At 42.0% G+C, this 20,449-nt stretch overlaps 1 protein-coding gene across 4 annotated transcripts in view; it reads left to right on the top strand.

The window, feature by feature from the left end:
- pde4d (phosphodiesterase 4D, cAMP-specific) overlaps positions 1–20,449 on the top strand; it is a 221,777-nt gene that overhangs the window by 162,744 nt on the left and 38,584 nt on the right. Inside the window, exon 1 of one of the 4 annotated variants that reach the window (XM_086314651.1) lies at positions 461–1,439. The exons of the other annotated variants lie outside the window; for them this stretch is intronic. Within the exon in view, the coding sequence (XP_086170777.1) occupies positions 1,351–1,439 (89 nt within the window). The 5' untranslated portion in view covers positions 461–1,350. Of the gene's footprint in view, positions 1–460; positions 1,440–20,449 lie in introns of those variants that run through there. 4 annotated transcript variants of the gene reach the window in all.

Genomic DNA, 20,449 nt, shown 5'->3' with positions numbered 1-20,449 from the left:
GAAAAAGCAAAACAAAACAATGGTTTTTCTTTATGTGGTTTGAAATTTCATGGTTCACCGGCATGCACGCAGACGCCAGAAACAGACAGAGGGTGTGCTTAGAGTGGCAAAAGTCAAAAACAAACTGACAGGGCAGCAGCAGTGCTTGCGTTGTTATGACGAAGGAGGGCTCCAACGGAGACAAACACACATTACTATGAAACGTAAAGCAGCTGATTTAAGGGGAGGAAATGAAAGGGATTACTTCTGTCAACATTTTGATTATGCAGTGAGGTTTTCTGTGTATGTGTACGTGTGTGTGTAAGTTGCACATGTGCTGTCTTGTTCCTCTCTTGAATGAAGTGTTAAGAGGATCCATAGGTTTAGCTGACTGGATAGGGCAGGCACACCTATTACACAGGGTCAGGACATCCCACTGACTGGAGGGAGGAGGGAGGCGGGAAGAAGGAGGGCAGAGACGATCAGCAGCGAGACAGAGGGAGACGGCGAGATACTGAAGAGACGCTTCTCTGTTTTGTTTTGTTTTTTTCTTCTCTCTCCCTCTCTATTTCCTCGCTTCGCTCCCTGGGAGGTTGTGAAAGGGCAGAACAGAGAGGGAGACGCAAAATAATAGAGACAAAGGGGGCAAAGCCGAGAGGATGAAAGCAAATGTGAATGTGTGAGTGACTCTGTGTGTAACATGCTCTGTCATGCTGGTGTGACTACCGCTGCCTCCCCAACCGGCGTCGTTTGGCTGTCAGGAAAAGGAATGCTTTCCGGAGGAATGAGTCCCTGAACCGGTTCACCATGTGGCTGTGGGACAGTAATTTCCAAACCTTTGCCGGAAGAATCCCACGGAAAAAAGAGCAGCGGCCGGAGAGCTTAGCTGGTCCTGCTGGGTGGCCGCCTGTGTGCTCGCTCTGCTGAAACTCTCACTTAAAAACTGAGTTCACACTGGGCTTAAGTCTGCTTTTCAGTTTCTTCCAGTTTACGTTTCTTTTCTTTTAAGCTGTCACATTTAGCAGGATTTTTATCTTCCTTAAGGATCTCAATGGATTTTATGGTGCTATATAGTTTGATTTGTGAGACTGCCTTGTTAGATACAAGCTGGCGCTTTTGGTAATGATGCCCTAGGACCTAACAAGTGAAGCTGGAAACTCAGAAAGAGCTCATTCTTTACTTGAGAACTGGTCTGAATGTACGCATTACAACAGTGAACTTTACCATGGGACACTACATTATGTGCCGCGGCCCACGTACACTGTGGGGCAGTGTTTGTGGATATATAGCTAAATAGATTTTTTTAAAAAAGGGGTGCCTAAGGGGTGAAAGGTTAACAGGAAGCGGGACCAGCGCTGACACAGCTTTGGTATGAAGCCTGGACAATGCCCAGGTGCTCCCACTGACAGGTCCATGATGCACCTCGGTCATTTTCCTTTTAGAAGGCACTCCTGGATATGGTGAGTATTTGTAGTGGTGACGGTTTTAAACATGCAGCTGAAACTGTTTGTTTCTGGTTTTATCTTCAAGTGGGTTTACTGTTTTGTTCTGTTTTTTTCCCCAGAAGTTAATTTAAAACACGTGAAGTTGTGTATTAGCACACGCACAGTTTGTGCACGTTTGTTGATTTTATAGCATGGTTAGAGTTCCCTTAGGTCTAGCCTAGCCCAGCCTTGTGGCATTTTTGTCCCGAGCTTGGCTCAGATGTGTTTGGGGAAATTTATTGTTTAATGGGCCAGACATTTCCTGTCATTTTCTCCCACACTAAATGCTTCAGTTGATCCATAAATGTGAGAGCGAGTCAGGAATAGTGCACGCACACACACACACGCTCACAGTGGGTGCTCTAACACTTAGACCCCTTTTTGAGTGCTGGAAAAATATTTTGATAAAAGGGCCGTGCTGTTAGGTTTTTATTGCTGTTGTTTTGATTAGTCATACTTAGGATGGCTATCTTATGGGAATAGTTGCCTCCCAGCTATGTTCAAACTGGGAGGGACACAGCAGTCAGTGATGTCATTAGAGTGGGCTGTTGGGATATGAGCAGCATTCTTATTTCCAGTGGTTTGACTTTCTCATGCTAATCATGCAAAATAGATTTAATGTCAGTGCACTCAGAAAAGGACTGATGTGTTATTTATTTATTTATTGATCTTCTAGCTTCACCATGTTTTTGGTATGGCGCACAGTATTTTAGGATTATCCCGGTGTAAACTGGTGCATGATGCATGTAAAAGCAGAGGGATAATTCGGCTGACATATCTGCTTATTTTGCACAGCATGTGCATGATAAATGCATGAAATAGATGTCGAATCTAAAACCCCGCCATGAACTGAGTGTATTGTTCGCCTGAATATTGCAAACACGGGACCATTTAGTGACATTTCCAGCAGAGACAGTGAAAATTCTGTAGACGTGGAAAGAGCACAGAAGAATAAATGTGATGAAGCAGATGGATGCGATACACGCAAGCGTGTCCACCCAGCTAGTGAGACATACGTATACAAACACACACTTGGATGCACACACAGGGTTTACCTTCCAGTCAGGTAGCAGATTACAAAAGCAGTACCTCCTTGGTAACACTGTACATGCACATACTGTAAACAGATACACAGCAAAACATCCTGGTTCCTTCTTCTTCTTTCCACATACACTGAAGTGATTATCATGCATGCAATGTCAGGTTGTGTAAACATAGCCTGGGGCTATAGGGGCCTATTGTGTAAAGATTAAGTGAGTTAGCCTGTAAGTGGTAAGTCACTGTACGTTACCATCCAAGCCTGTCTTAGGTTTTTGCATTTTCATTTGCACCTAGTTTACTCTCTTGTTGCTTCACCTGAAATTCACAAGCCACAAATGATAAACAATCATAAATAATCAAAGCTATTACAGGTATTTGTATAATCTTCCATGGATGAGATTCTTTGATTTACTGGAGCAAAATCTCACTAATGCGGTTCACAGTCTGCTGGAATGCACTGCGGTGCTGAATTGGATGGATGTAGCAAATATCGTGACAGTGTTGGACAATTCACGCCTGTCACAGTTGTCAGAGACTTGTATCTGAAAATGGGCGATGTGCTTGTCAGACTCGGTTTATACCTCAGGCAGGATTCCCCCCCCCCCCCCCCCCCCCCCCCTTTCTCTACAGCACTGACTGATATGTTGGTGTGTGAGTGAAGAGGAGCTTTCAGGAGGAGCTATTCATTCCACCGTGATAATGGACACATCCCCTTCTCTGCGTGTTAAACCTGTGGCATACGAGTCAAGAAGCACTGAGAGAAGAAGGCTGATAAAGATTAAAAAGATAAATCCATTCCTGTCTAAAATATGAATTCATATATGCACTCACCCACACGCGAATACGTAACTGGATTCGTTGAACCTTTAAAAGCTAAAATAACACATTTGAGCAGATGCGACTCACTGCACAAGCCATGGAAGAACATTATGCACCCTCTCTTTCTCTCTCCCTCTTTCTGCCTCCTCACTGCATTATTGTCAGGTTATTTTTACTTTTTGCATCTGTATCGATCACCGTGCTTCCAGCCTCTGTATACCTGAAGTTAAAATACCCAGGCTCTCGAGAGCTGTGCAGTAACTGCTCCGTCCTGCAATGTTTGACTGTGCTGGGTGTTGCCCACAGGCCCACAATGAATAAACTGAGATGTATGATTGTCTAAACTTCATTAAACACTCACCAGAAAGGAAATGAAAAGTGTGTGTAGTAATCCAATTAAGTGAATCCAGCGCCTTACAGGCTGGGGAGAGAGAATAGAAGAGTCTATATTTAGAACATGGGCTGGAAATGAATTGCCGCATCGCTTTTCTCTGTTCCTCCCTCTGCTTTACATTGGTGGTGTGTACTGTCACTGTCAGTTATTACTGTACTGTCAAATAGTACATTTTTGAGGGGTATTTAAAAAAAAAATGCAAGCAGTTGGAGTACATCAGGTCTCATTCCCTTCCATTTCTCCCTCCTGTCCTTAACTGTCGTTGGCCCCGAGGGTGGCTACCTCAGATGTACCGCATTTTGTCAGTAAGATAACAAGACACAAGACATTGTTATCTCATTTCTTTGAGGCCTTCTCCCACTGCACATTGTCATTGATTCTGGGCCAATCCCAGCCAAACTTTAGATTGCTTTCTATCACTCTGAGTTACTTTGCTGGGACTGAGGCAGAGATTTTAAAATGGGCTTTTTGGAGGCTGCAGAGACCTGCTGTCACTTTTGGGGAGACAAAGTCATCAGTCACTGGCGTCCCGGAGAACAGGAGTATATGTATGTATGTGTGTGTGGAAGAGAGAGAGAAATACAGCGTTACTGCTCACCTACAGCATCAATCTTTGCCAGCCTACTGTGCAGTGTGATGCTGATATATTCAGCCTTATTAAAAGCTCTCCCAATTCACTCCCCCCTATAAAGGCCACACAGTTTAACACGGTTTCTTCTTCACACATTTTCTCACGCCGCATTCTTTCTACCTGCTTTGGATCGGTGTATGGTGAATGAAATGATTGATAACTGCTCCTGGCTTGTATGCAGCTCAGATTATTTTGCATTTTACAGTGCAAATCAGAGCATCATGAAAAGAAAAATACTAGCTATAGTTTGTGCCAAGAAAGCTGTGACCCAGCAGTGTAACAGGATATTGTTGAATGGTGTCTCTTGAAGCAGAAATCTACCAGGTTCTTCGCTGCACTGCTGGTTATATTTTAATGATATTGGCTGCTATGGTTTGCATACACAAATGTATCTTAAATCGATTGTAAATTTTAAGCTTAGCTGGTCTGCAGGGTGCTTTGCAGCACGGTTGCCGTTCATGCACAGACACACTCATGTACCAGCGCCTACAGAGCTGCCATGTAAGGTTCTTGCCTGCCATTAGGATCAACTGGGGCCTCTGTGCCTTGCCTTAAGGACACTTGGATGCATGTGGATGGGTAAGGGGGAGCCAACCTTGCGATTAGTGGACAAGCTGCTCCACAACCTGAGCCACGTCTGCCTCAGAGCAAATAATAAAATAACCAATTTCAAACGCATCAAGTCAACGTGATGACCTGTTATAACTTGTCTGCACTCTCAGCCATACAGAGAAGCCAGCAGCTGCATATCTGACAGCCCAGTCAGGCCAAAAGATCTATGACTATTTAATTAATCTACAGTGCAAAAGCAGATTGGGTGGCAAACACCTACGACAAAAGGGCTGAATTATTATTGTATGTAGTCTCTGCTCATATAAAAGTCATACATTGTGCAAGCATTTCTTTAGTAAGAATTTAGTTGGAGCTTTGCCATCCCAGCTTGAATATAAACTTCCTTGAAGCCTGGCTGACATGTTTTTACTTATATTTTTGAGGTTCTCTGTTTGGCACACGCTGCTGCGGACTTAAAGACTCAACAGCAGTGTTTCCATCTCTCTGTTGGAGAAATTTCATTTAGCCCCTTTTTTTGAATTGCTAAATGATCATTATTTCACAGCTATTTTCCCAGGACATCTTGCTGTTGGTGCGTGTCTGTCAGAGCACACACAGTGACTCAGTCAGTACTGGCAGTCTTGAGATTTTCTTTTTCCCCAGCCTTCCACTTGCTTCATCATCCAATGTATCTTTCACACATTGCTGCTCCTGGATTTCTCATTGTGTTATGCTGCCTCTTATTCACGGTTGATCCCTTTCTCCTGTGTGTAATACAGCAACTCCTCATGTGTTACATGAAATATACCCAAAGAGATGCAGTCCATGACAACTAGCGTCCAAAGGCGCTCTTGTTGTTGTTCATTACAGCATCGCACAGCCAAAAGCACGCCTTCACTTTGGCAGACAACAATGGGCTAACACATTTTAGCTGCATTGGCAGTATTAAAATTATTTAATCAATTATCAATTTTATCCAGGCCAGACAAATAAAATGAATCAACCTTTGTTTGTTTGCTGAGTTAATGATGGACTGCTTTCAGCATTTAAAAAATGATTGAATAATCATATGCCATTTGTATCTTTGCATTAATATTCTGGTGGGTGATAAAACTAAAAAAATGCACTCACAGTATTTAGTGTGTTGGTATTTTCAGTTTTGAACTTTAAATACAGCTCTCAACTGGAAATATACACAGATATGATTTTGATTAATAGACACAGATCAAGGGACAGGGAGATTATCTATCTATCTATCTATCTATCTATCTATCTATCTATCTATCTATCTATCTATCTATCTATCTATCTATCTATCGATCTATCGATCGATCTATCTATCTATCTATCTATCTATTGATCTATCTATCTATCTATCTATCTATCTATCGATCGATCGTTGACTGTACAAAAGATGGAATGTTAAGATTTGGGCTCAAGGCAACTATAATTAGCATTTTCTTACTTCCGTTGTCCTTCATGCTACACAGCCTATTGACAAAGGTCCTTCACCGCTCGCTGTTCCATGATCATTTTGTTTTCTTGACATTCAAATGTCATTGTTGATTCAAAAGTGCTGATGGCAAAAAACAAAGAAATTAGGAAATATCATTATAGCTTTGTACGTCACTGTTTGACCTAAACAAAACCTCTCTTTTGCCAGCAGATGTTATCGGGCCCAGGCCCTTTCCTGGATGAACAAAGCCGCCCTCTGCGGCAGCTCGTTATAAACTGTCAGCGCAGCTAAAAACAAACACTTGTAATGAAAGAAAAAGATGTGGAGAATAGAAGGTGTGTTGGGGTCAAGGGTCATATGGCTTCCATTTCTTGGCTGCTTGTTTTTGTTATTTAATGATTAAGCCCTTGTAGGTTTTCATTGCCAAACAGGTGTTTAGTAATCCATAAAAATTATGCTAATTTTCAGTTCTTAGTCACCCCATCAGCCGGGTCTAATTGAGACACCTCCCTTGCGATGCGTATCGTAGACATAGGAGACGGACACATCACACACGTACTGGGAGTTACCTCATAATAGCAGGAAAACATGTTGATGACGGAGTTTGTCTCTGGGGGGGAATTGCTCGTGACGATGATGGGGATTAGGATTGCCATGATGACGGCAGCATTTATGAGGAGGCATAGAAACAGATTAGGAGGATTTAGGCTGAGAGGGAGTCCCCTCACACTCACACACACACATTCTTGCATGCACACATACCTGACTGGATTTGGAAATATTACAGACACAAGCAGTTTTGTTATTTCAACTAATTCCAATCCCAAGACAAAGGAAGGTGAAGTTAGTTGTTGAGATGTATTTCTGGGTTGTTGCTTGTTTGTTTTTTTCTATATTACTATATTTTGCTATATTATAAAGCTGAGCAACAAGTAACATTCAGGTCCACATAAAACCACTAACCTGGACAGTCAAAATGTTACTGCAATGACTTGTTACAGATTTTCGGTTTCAGTTTTATTGGTGCATTGAGTTAGAGATCCTTTACAGGTGCTGCACATCCATTCTCTTTTTATAACCAGTAAACTAAACAGACTAAACAGTCTACATAATGCGCCTTTCTCGGTATTCTCATAAGCACTGGCATTTTATGAATGTATTTGTTGAGTGCTTCCTTTGAGGGAACTCCCACTTGCACAATCCAAACTGTTACACTTCTCATCCATCCGGTAAGACAGACTCTCACTCGCGGGGTGGAGATTAACACTCTCGCAGCAGGAAAGGAATGAACGTGGACACTGAGCGAATTTGTTACAACACTACCTGCACATATTCTCTATTTAACTTGGTACACAGGGCAAGCGCTGAAGCTGTTTGTTAGAGACTTTCTGCCTTTGTGTCTTCTCTAAATAAGTAAAAATCAGCCTAGTTTCTCTGTGCCCTGACAGTATTTACTAAGCCATTAAAGAAGCCTATGTAAGCATTATGCATTTGCATTAGTACCACTACAGACTTGTAATTTTTGACAGTGCAGCTCAGCAGTCTTTACTGTGAGAGGGACAAAGTAAAGGCAGGAACATGTTCAAGAGAAGAGCCTGTTTTTTTAAGTGTAGGCTTTGGAAGTTTTAAGCTTTGAACTGAAGCAAATTTGGGTTTTTGTTAAAAACTTGTTTAAAATAATTGAATATTTTTCAGTTATTTATCCATCCATTCTGCTAGTCTTAGAATTAGGAATAGTTGAACTAATAAAGCTGTTAAATTAGTTCATGCTCCCATTTGTGGTGACTGTTTCCTCCCTGTTAATTTAGTTGTTGTTATTTAGGAGATTTGCAACAGCCTAAATCAGAAACTGTCCAGCAGCATTACTGTTGTGTGTACTAAAAGTGCATGAATAGCTGTTTCAGTATTTCAGGTTTCATTTGCTTTAACTGCATTATCACATAAGCCATTTTCTGCCATGCAAACTGCCAGTTAAACTTCAGTGAGCTGAGTGAGGCTTGCAATCCTGCACAGTGGACAACACCTGGATAGATCCATGCCGCTGTCTCTAAATTTAGACCTTAATATCCAAGTCTTTGGGCCTGGCAACACACTGTTGAGTTGTCCCATTTTGAGCCTGTCCTTAAATGAAAGAAAAAATGAAGAAATCAGTCGACTTTACACATCTTGCTGATCCAAGCCTGCATACTGGGTTGTCTTCAAAGCATGGTTTAGTTAAAGTATTTACTTTGCTAATTTTAAGCTGCAGCATAACTCACAGAAGCTTTTCAAGACAAGGCTTAGTTCCTTTTGTCTTGCTGAATTTGAAGTGGTAGTCCTTATTGTTCGCTATTTGAACTGCAAACACAGTCGTGGTCTGCAGTTCATTAACCCTTCATGTAAGGTTAACAAGATCCCATCAACCATTTCTGGAGATTAGAGCTGTTTGCGTGAAAGGGAAGGCGTACCTAATAAACTGCATATGAGGAGAGACTATAATTAAGCTAGCCGCTCTGACGCTAGTGTTCCCTGGGTATGTTTTGAGGAACAGCTTAACCTGGATAATCTCTTACGGAGGGCATCCTTGGCGTATACTGGCAGGGTATCCCTTACATACGTAAATATGTGGCCTCGGCTCTTACTTACTCTCAACAGCGTGGTGATGTCATCAGGGTTTTAATGAGGGATTATTCTGACATCACCGGGACTGCTGCCAAGTTAAGCCTATTAGCCTCACCATGTGCTTGAGGTGCGCTAGAGCTGGAGTTGTGACCCTCTGTGTGTGTGTATGATATGTAGGAGCTTATTGAGCAAGCTGTGCAGGACATGGGAATTTGCATTATTCTCCATCTATTCATCTTCCCATTAATGTGTCCTTCAAAAAAAACCTGCCTCAGCTTGCCAGCCAAAACAGTATCTGTGATGTCCATAGCTGAGTCTCTACTGAGTGGTTTTGAATTAACAACATAGCTGGTCAACAGCCGTGACAATGAAAAGCACTTCAAGACCCATATCATAATATTATTACTCAATATGTATTGTCAGTACACACTGGCATACTGCCCAAAGCACACAAAGGCTCATGGAAGTCATACCCAAAACAAATTTCATGTCAGCGCTTTGTTCTATTGTTCTAACGCGCGGCAGCAAGCGTCACTGAGAAAAACCACTTTTGAGATTAATAGTTAGTGCTGTGATCACATTTGGACTGTACAAGCAAAGGCTACTTAAACTGTTTTTTTTTTCCAGATTATAAAACCGCTAAATAGCATCAGCCTTAATTGTAAACAGTTGTCTTTGTTGGGGTTGCAGCCAACAGACTAGTGACTAAGTCTGTGCACCACAGCTGTTTCTAACAATGGAATATTAAAACCCCTGATGATATATCAACAACAGCTCCATGCCTGCAAGCCTAACCCCAAAATGTTTGTGGAACTTTTTAATGGAGACAATGTATTATAAATATATGCGATAAATGCTTCTATGTGAAATATATAGAGAGAGGTATTTCTTTCAATCTTGATCCTTCCTTAATCTGCAATGTGTGGGAGCACATATAAAAAGAAAATTAAAAGTTCTGCCTGTGAAAGAAGAAATAAAAGGTAGATATCATCCACACGTTTTATTTTACAGAGGTGGAACATGTAACTAACCCACAGCAATGAGTAACCTGTGTCCTGAACATATTAGACTGCCCCATTTTTCTTAAACTGTAATACACGCACAATATCAGCCAGTCCTACTTTAAACCCCTTTATATTTAGATTAGACACTTCTTTGTTTCATTACACCTAACAAGAAGATCCTTTGTCTTAAATGGAGACTACAGGTAAACTGACACTTCATTTAGAACTACCATCTTAAAGCAAGTGGCAGTTCATCCAAGTGTTACTACCCTAACCTTTAGGGACAATATACGTTACCCATAAGATCAGCTTCCAAATTATTATCGTGTGCATTAGACATTGTTCATTGCACGTTGTCCTTTGTGTATTTGCAAAAGTCAAAACATGTCTTTCAAAACTGCAACATTGCGAAACACGATATGATGGTAATGTTGCGATGGTGGTGTCAAAACCTGTATACCACCCACCCCTGCCTGAAGGAAGAGTAGTATTTGTTGTACTTGCAGGTGTTAAATGTATAAACGTGTCTGTTTCAGATATAGTTTGGACGCTGAGACACAATTAGTCAGTCTACATGAAAGCATAAGAAAAGACCTTCTGATATCACCCTCCATCATGACGATGTTGACCATGTAAAGCATTTAAAATTTTGCTATTTTATAAACTAAACCGTGAACAAAGAAATGAAATTGGCAGATTCAGGAGGAAGGAGTGTTAGTGGTTACTTGAAGCCATTTATGATCCTGTTCGCCAACTTTCTGATGTGACTCTGAGAGCTGTGCTGACACAAGTGCTTTTATGCCTCTGAGACAAAATCCTTCATGCTGGTGTCAATACACGGTTCTCACATTCATAATGTCCGGCTTCGCTTCAGCTTTAACACATCACGACATCTCTCTCTCGCCACTTGCGCTCTCAGTACTGCATGCAGCAGAATGCATCTGCACTTACAGAGAGCATATTGCACAGCATAACTAAGAGCTTTTGTTGGTCTTATCTTAAGCAGTCACGCTTCTCCAGCCTTTTATTTCTCCCTCCGGTCTGCGCTGCATGTGCTTTCTATTCTCCTCTGTACTCTGGTGAGTTTCTGACCTAAACAATAGGTGAGAAAGCTTAACACTTACACCCCCGGAGAGCAGTCATTTCGGGGTAGTACCTTAGACCCCCGCGGAGTCATCATTTTGCGTTTCTACCTTTAAAAGCCGGAGAGCAGTCAAATGCTGGAAGTGGAAGCTAAATTGGCTAGTCATTCATATGTATATTGGGTCGTTACCTAGGAATTCTGGAGGGAGGGGATTGGGGGAGAAATCAACACACATGAGTCTAGGTCCTTTGTTGCTGACATTTATTGATAAAAACAGTAGTTTCATTTCATGTTATTTCCTTTTTCATTTCAAGCAAGGAAGTGGATGTAGTTAGTAAGTAAGATATTTCAGACATTATTCTGACACAGAGGAGGAGATACTGGAATTATAATTAGTATCTATGCATGCATTTGTGATTTTGTTTGACCTTCCCATTGCTCACAATTTGAATTTGTTCACACTGCAGATGAGTGTCTCAGTCCCCAAACAAGCTCTCTTTTTCGGTGGAGAAGCAGTCTCCTCATCCGCAGTGAGTGTGGAGAAATCAACACACATGAGTCTAGGTCCTTTGTTGCTGACATTTATTGATAAAAACAGTAGTTTCATTTCATGTTATTTCCTTTTTCATTTCAAGCAAGGAAGTGGATGTAGTTAGTAAGTAAGATATTTCAGACATTATTCTGACACAGAGGAGGAGATACTGGAATTATAATTAGTATCTATGCATGCATTTGTGATTTTGTTTGACCTTCCCATTGCTTACAGTACAAAAAACCAACCATTTGTACACATATGTACTAATAATAATAAAAAGTGAGTGCAACACTGCAACCCGTCACCCCGTCGTTCAGTGGTCGTTGATCAGTGGTCCATTGTGGCACCATTCAGAGCACTGGTACAATAGTACCAGCAAGATATGGGAAGACATTGCAAATGTACTTGGATTTTAGGTTGCAAGCCACCCAAAACTTGATCCCAAACTTGTCAGGTTTACTTGCAAACACTTGGAGTGTTTCAGTATGCCATCTTAGGGAGAACTCAACACACATGTAGGTCCTTTGTTGCTGACATTTATTGATGAAAATAGAAAAAAAACCAACCGTTTGTACACATGTTTACAAATAATAACAAAAATTGAGTGAGTACATTACAACATTTTCAGCAATCACTCACAATCCTGGCACTGCCACGGTATCTGTCGCCTGCATTTACCACATGTGTACCTGTAGCAGTGAACACATCGCACAGTGGCCTGATTTTTTTTGCATCTGTGTTTGACCTGACACGTGGCCCTTTTTCCAGGGCTCGGTGTGGAGGGTTGTGTCCGAAGCAACTGTTCTTTTCTTTCCTTCTTCGCAGCTACATGAGAGTGAGCCAATTCGGTTGCAAGGGCTACCAGGAAGTCCACCCGTCTTTCCTTCGTCCCGGTGCATTCTTGATACAGCACATGTGCATTCAGTGCTGCCATGTCAATCATGTTATAAAACACGGCAACTGGCCAGCGCCGTGTTCCTTTGCGGACAGTGTACTCCCGAACCATCTGGTCCATCACATCCACGCCACACTTTGTCTTGTTGTAAAGGGTGACAGTGTTTGGCTTCCTTTTGGTAGTGTTTTCGGTCTGAACCACGCTGTGCATGCTGCTAAGAATATATACTGTCTTCTTCCGTTTGGCCGCATACGCCGTCAGCGTGGCAGCAGAGGTTGAAAACACCTAAGAAATAAGATAAATTGTTAATTCCATAGCCCTTTTACACACAATGAAACACATAAACATAGAACCACAAAAGACCTGCAACATACCTGAGTGGTGAATTCATTGCGATCTGTCTGTCTAGTGGATTGAGGAATTTCCCTGCGAATCTTGTTGACTGTGCCGAGGATGGTGGTTTTCCGTCTAAGAAGTTTTTGCGCAAGTGAAAGCGATGTGAAAAAATTGTCAGTGGTAACATTTCTGCCCTTGTCCAGGAATGGTTCCATCAGCCTCATAACTACATTTTCGGAAAGTCTCTCCCCAGTGGGACGATTGGGGTCCTTGCCAAGATATGGGAAGACATTGCAAATGTACTTGGATTTTAGGTCGCAAGCCACCCAAAACTTGATCCCAAACTTGTCCGGTTTACTGGCAATATACTGCAGGAAACTGCACCGAGTTTTTGATGGGAAAAGCTGTTCATTGATGGTGATATGTAGACCAGGGTTGTAGCACGTGATGCAGTTGGTGACAAATGATCCCCACACACTGGAAATTGCTGCGAACTTATCAGTCTTTGCTCGATCACAGCGGGTGGACTTGTCATCAAAGCGTAGGTGTTGCATGATGTCTTGGAAGCGGTTTCGTGCCATAGTTCCAATTATCTGTGGGTTTCCCAGGTTTGCTGACCAGCAGTCATTTACAGATGGAACCCTGTAAACCCCCCGCAAGATGACAATAGCAATAAATGCCATTAGTTCAGGGAGGTCCATGAACCAACAAACATGCTCCGTTTGCTGTGCATGTTGAATAGTCCATTCTTGAATGCTACGAAGCATGTCAAGAGTGATGAAACACAGGAAGCTCTGAAGGCGACTCAAGATACTTCTCCTGGCCTTAGCCGTTGGCTCTCCATCTGCAGCGTACGGTTCTATAGGGGTGAAAGGGAGACGGGTCCCCACATGTTCTTCACGCCACACTGTGCCATCTTTCGCTGTCTCAGTCCCCAAACAAGCTCTCTTTTTCGGTGGAGAAGCAGTCTCCTCATCTGCAGTGTGAACAAATTCAAATTGTGAGCAATGGGAAGGTCAAACAAAATCACAAATGCATGCATAGATACTAATTATAATTCCAGTATCTCCTCCTCTGTGTCAGAATAATGTCTGAAATATCTTACTTACTAACTACATCCACTTCCTTGCTTGAAATGAAAAAGGAAATAACATGAAATGAAACTAACCGGAAGACTGATCAGACAGCTCTGAGTCCGAATCCGGCTGAACTTCTAGGTCTTCTCCATCCGAGTCACAAGGGTCGACTTCCGCCAGGATCATTTCCAACGCCTGCTGGGTGGTGAGTCTTCTCTGCATTTTCTTTCCTTGGAGAGGAGGTCCGTACACCACAGGATTCTTCAGGGCAATGAAGGGTTAGGCTAAGTGCAGTGAGATTGTATCATATATATACCCTTGATCACAATTGATCAGTGGGGTCAGGTCACACTGATCAGCGGGGTCACACCCCCGTCGTTCAGTGGTCGTTGATCAGTGGTGCCACAATGGACCACAGAACGACGGGGTGACGGGTTTCCTGCAGTATATTGCAAGTAAACCTGACAAGTTTGGGATCAAGTTTTGGGTGGCTTGCAACCTAAAATCCAAGTACATTTGCAATGTCTTCCCATATCTTGCTGGTACTATTGTACCAGTGCTCTGAATGGTGCCACAATGGACCACTGATCAACGACGGGGGTGTGACCACATAACAATGCAACCCGTCACCCCGTCGTTCAGTGGTCGTTGATCAGTGGTGCCACAATGGACCACAGAACGACGGGGTGACGGGTTTCCTGCAGTATATTGCAAGTAAACCTGACAAGTTTGGGATCAAGTTTTGGGTGGCTTGCAACCTAAAATCCAAGTACATTTGCAATGTCTTCCCATATCTTGCTGGTACTATTGTACCAGTGCTCTGAATGGTGCCACAATGGACCACTGATCAACGACCACTGAACGACGGGGTGATGGGTTGCAGTGTTGCACTCACTTTTTATTATTATTAGTACATATGTGTACAAATGGTTGGTTTTTTGTACTGTAAGCAATGGGAAGGTCAAACAAAATCACAAATGCATGCATAGATACTAATTATAATTCCAGTATCTCCTCCTCTGTGTCAGAATAATGTCTGAAATATCTTACTTACTAACTACATCCACTTCCTTGCTTGAAATGAAAAAGGAAATAACATGAAATGAAACTACTGTTTTTATCAATAAATGTCAGCAACAAAGGACCTAGACTCATGTGTGTTGATTTCTCCACACTCACTGCGGATGAGGAGACTGCTTCTCCACCGAAAAAGAGAGCTTGTTTGGGGACTGAGACACTCATCTGCAGTGTGAACAAATTCAAATTGTGAGCAATGGGAAGGTCAAACAAAATCACAAATGCATGCATAGATACTAATTATAATTCCAGTATCTCCTCCTCTGTGTCAGAATAATGTCTGAAATATCTTACTTACTAACTACATCCACTTCCTTGCTTGAAATGAAAAAGGAAATAACATGAAATGAAACTACTGTTTTTATCAATAAATGTCAGCAACAAAGGACCTAGACTCATGTGTGTTGATTTCTCCACACTCACTGCGGATGAGGAGACTGCTTCTCCACCGAAAAAGAGAGCTTGTTTGGGGACTGAGACACTCATCTGCAGTGTGAACAAATTCAAATTGTGAGCAATGGGAAGGTCAAACAAAATCACAAATGCATGCATAGATACTAATTATAATTCCAGTATCTCCTCCTCTGTGTCAGAATAATGTCTGAAATATCTTACTTACTAACTACATCCACTTCCTTGCTTGAAATGAAAAAGGAAATAACATGAAATGAAACTACTGTTTTTATCAATAAATGTCAGCAACAAAGGACCTAGACTCATGTGTGTTGATTTCTCCCCCAATCCCCTCCCTCCAGAATTCCTAGGTAACGACCCAATATACATATGAATGACTAGCCAATTTAGCTTCCACTTCCAGCATTTGACTGCTCTCCGGCTTTTAAAGGTAGAAACGCAAAATGATGACTCCGCGGGGGTCTCAGGTAGAAGCCTTCTTGACTTGACTGCTCTCCGGCTTTTAAAGGTAGAACGGTAGAAGCTGGGAATTCCAGTGTTAAATCCTCCCCAGCCTGTGACTCAGCTGGACATATAAATAGATCACAGGTAACTCATGCATGGCGGCTGTCACACATTAGGTGGCTGCTGTTTAGAATGAAATTCTTGGCAACAGATGTCCTTTCCCTGAGTGGACCATTGACCCTGTCAATTCTCCTTTTCTCATTACACAGTCTGCCACCATGTCCTTAGCAACTGATACCTGATTGGCTGCGAGGACCTACCTGTCCCTTTTGAATTCTGCCAGGTCACCATGGCAACCACATTATAAACATGAATCTAGCAGGGGGACTGTGAAGGCAGGCGGGAAGAGCGAGTCGAGCTGAGGCGAAGGAATTGCTCCTTGACACACATGACAGCTGCCTTTAATGCGGCGTGACTGGCAGAGAGCTGCAAATACAGTACCGCCTGAAGCTCAATTACCAATCAGTTGTTGTCTCTTAATCACATTACCTTTGCTGATTTATCTACTTGAAAACAAATATCCAATCACTCTAATCATATTCAGTCTTCTTGCAACGGTAGGTGCAGTTGCCATGGCCCTGAGCTGCTTCAGTAGCATTAATTCATAGTTACGACTCTCTTTTTCTTCTTATATCACACTACTGCCGTTCAGTTAGCTCAAATGGAGACGCTTTCTTCATTAGCTTCTCCTCTCATTCCCTGTCCTCGTATATAGAAAAAGCTTGGCAACAGTGGGCCAACTAATAAAGCCCTTTCCCTTTCTTATGCCTATTCCTCACAGCCCATCTTAATAATTGTCTTCTGAGCGCTTTAATAAGATTATCTTACTAATCTGCTGCCCTATAATCATTAAATCATTGAAGAAGCCATGAGTCACAGAGCAGTGAGAAGAGTATCTTTGCTGTTGCCCAAACTCTAGCGATACTCACTAAAAAGGCAGAGCTGTGAAGAAATAGTAGTTGCACAAGATAACAAAATATTACAAAAACTGCAAGGTGCTGCATACTAGTCAGTGCTTTTTTGCTTTCTGGATCTCATCGGAATATTAAAAGAGCAGCCAATTAAGTGTAAATCAGTCCAGGCAATGAGAACATTTTTTATAATGGTACTACTCAGTTTTGAGAACCTTGAGTTTTTTTTCCACATTATTTGAAACTTTTGCCTTGTTTAACATGAGAATACACCTTTTCAGCGGTATTTATGACATGAAATGAAAGAAATGAATAATATTTTTAGTGACTTGATGTCATACAGTATGTCCTGCGGATTGCTTAATGCTTCTGTTTCTGTCTTCTCTCTGCCTCCTTCACTCTCCCACTCCCAGGGTGCATTGTCCCTGCCAGTCATGAGAGGACGCAGTAAATCGAAGCCCTCCTTGTCTCTCTGGCACACAGCCAGTTTGTTAGCCGTGTACTGTATTCACCTTTGTACTAACCTGCTACGACTACCTAACCTAACCTACTACTCTGCAACCCTGTCACCTGACCTCGTCATTGATTACACTATTCAGCTTTTCCCTCCACTGTTTTCTTTTCACTTTTCTTCTTCTGTGGCTCTGCAGTATTTTTTTTTTCCACCCTCTTTCCAGAGTTTAGTCACAGCACAGTCATGGTGATGAAATCCCTTTAAGTATGATTTACAGTGTACTGTTAAAAATAGTTTGTATAACACACACCTTTGGTTTGAAAAGGTGTTGCAGCTTGCATGTAGCGCTCAGATACGGTAGTTCCAGTTTTATAGCTCTGATCCTCAGGGACACTGAGTGACGACAGTCAAACCGTCACCTGGCGCTCTGTCACAGCATGTCGCTGGCACTGATGGTGTGTGGCTGACTAGGCAGCTAAGCAAACATACGCTTGTGTTACAGGTTGTGTTTGTGAGAATACACAAGAGATGTAGAGGTCTGTATCACGTTGGTGTAATGACCTGTGTGTTTTATGTCTGTATATGTTGTGGCGTGTGTATTTATAATACTTGCAGTCAGACAGCGTTGTGTAGGTGTGTGCATGTCTGTGTAGGTGTGCTCATATGGTGCCGGCTCAGTACGAATGAAGGAGCCTGTTTTGTCTGTCATTGCGTCTGTGACTTTGACAGCCTCCTTGTCCACCCAGGAGCCGTTGTCACATGCTGGCTGCTTTTGTCAGAGCAGAGCTGAAGCCTCAACCCCACAGAGGTTTACCGCTCTGTGGGTTTGGGCTGCTTTGTGTTTGCCTTCTTTACCCACCTGTGCATATATTTTCCCTGCAGAGCAGACTGCCCCCTGCTGGCAGCTAAGAAACAAAACACTCCAGTGATTTAGAGCAGCGGTCCCCAACCCCCGGGCCTCGGACCGGTACCGGTCCATGAGTCGTTTGGTACCGGGCCGCGAGAGTTGAGGCTCAGGTGTGAAATGTATGGTTTTCAGGGTTTTTATCGGTTTTCAGCGTTATTTTGTTATCGTTTTGATCGTTAACTCGGTTTTCCTTGGTCTTTTCACGTGTGTTATGAATAAATCTTCTTTTTTTCAGTACCGGTACTAGTTTTATTTTGTTGTATTTATCCGCGACACCTTAAAGGCCGGTCCGTGAAAATATTGTCGGTCATAAACCGGTCCGTGGTGCAAAAAAGGTTGGGGACTGCTGATTTAGAGCTCTTTGTCTTTATAGCAGTGAAGTATCTGAAAATGATATAACATAATAAATGATAGTTGTGTCTTTTAAAGGCCATAAATCTCCTTGCTTAGTGGATCCCATTCCACTCGCAACTCTAATTATGACACCTTATCTTGCAAAACCCACCCATAGGCTTCATTTGAAATAAAATTAAAATAAAAATAATAAACATGTCTTTCCATAATTCGTTTACAAGTGTTCTGGCTCAAACTTAAGTTACTACTGTTCATTTTACATTTTGTAATATAGTGAAAGGCATGTTTTGTGCTGCTCTGCTGCCATCAACAGGTAAAATATAGGAACTACCAGGATGAAACATCGCTCCTATATGGAATGAGGTACTTTACTTCTTTTGTTGCTGTTATTTTTCAGGTCGTCATATTATGTGTAAATGTGCATTGCACAGTCATAGTTTTGCCCCCCCCCCCCCAAAAAAAAAGAATTTAAAAGACACTGTCTGGTTTAACATATATTAAAGTATATTATAGCAACGTTATAAACAACCTTCCTCCTGTTTTGTGTAATGTTTACTTGGAGTACTTGGAAAGTATTATTTTACACATTGTACCATCAGTGTAAGCTAATTTCATCATTTGCATGATGGCCCATAATAAGTGGCTTAAGAACTCTTAAAAAACTGAGAGAGAATTTAACATTAAAACACTCCTTAGAAGCTTGTTATTTTATTGCTCCTCTATTTCCAAAATAGATTGGTTTAAATGCATGCAAGCCAGCGTGCAATCATCCCACCCAGTTTCTTGCACATTTTTTTAAAATCTTCTAGTAGTTTGCATGCAGAAGAAATCAGCATGGAAGAAACAAATTCAAGCATTGCTTTGCTCAGTTTCATTTTCTGAAAGAAAAGCTTCATTAGCTCCCTCTTCCTCACATGCATCTCCCCTTCCTCAGTCTCCATATTTCTCCATGCTTTCCTCTTTTTTAGTCAAACCCATACTGAGCCCTCTGCTCGCCTCTCCTCCCCTCTTCACCTGCCTATCTCTCCTCACACACTCCTCCCTCCTTCCTTTCGAGATAGCTCTATTAGGCGTGCCGCTCTGTCACTTCTCCCTGTTTCTCTCTCCACATCTGTCTTTGACGTGAGTCCATGTTCATCATTGGTTAAGAACCGCGTCAAAATGAGTTTGCCAGTGAATTATCTGTCTTTGGAAAAGATAGCCCGGTACCGGCACGCCTGCTCCACCGGGTCACCCTGTGCTACAAACAAGCCCATCGACATCAAACCTCGTGGCAGGAGAGGGTATGGCTCATCTTAGAAACTGAAACTATGTCGCAGAGGGTATGCCAGAGAAGGGACCTAATTTTTTTTCATCTGCATGTTTCGAGTTGTTGGATATTCAATGTATTCTGCTTTTTTTCTCTCTTTTACTTTTTCTTTGTCTTGTGTGTCGAAATTATGGAGTAAATAAGAACATAAGTGGTAAGAGAACTCAGAAGGGAAATTTAGTGAATCTCAAGGGTAGTTATGCGTCAGAGTAATTTCTCTTTATTGCTTTGTGTGTATATTGAGACTATGTTATATGCATGCGTTTTAATTTGTGTTTGTACTACTTCTATAAATGTACACAAAGTCTGTGTGTTCACTGTTATCAGAGCATTAACTGATAAATAGTTTCACCTGGACAACACAGACCTGGAGCAGTGTTCACACCCAAGTGTTGTGTAAATGGTCGTTGCTTGGTGGCTGCTTGTGTTGTTTAGTTTAGTTCTGCTTTTTTTGTCTTGGCTCTGCTAAACCTTTAGTGCTGGACTGAATAGTGTGTGTGTGCATTTTTGAGTGTCATTGCATCTCCATGAGGAAAAATGTCTTCTTTTACAAAACATGGTTGCGAGCAAGGTAAATGAAAAATATGCAGGTCCAATCAAGTCATTATGGAAAGCTTCAAGTCCTTCTGCAG

This window comes from Aulonocara sp. 'chitande type north' Nkhata Bay, linkage group LG12 (assembly GCF_057382095.1).
Source record: "Aulonocara sp. 'chitande type north' Nkhata Bay isolate Kocher_YH1m ecotype deep benthic linkage group LG12, A_spYH_male_GT1.1, whole genome shotgun sequence".
Classification (NCBI taxonomy): Eukaryota; Metazoa; Chordata; class Actinopteri; order Cichliformes; family Cichlidae; genus Aulonocara; species Aulonocara sp. 'chitande type north' Nkhata Bay.
Note: the sequence above shows the minus strand (reverse complement) of the source record. Positions and strands in the feature narration are given on the sequence as shown.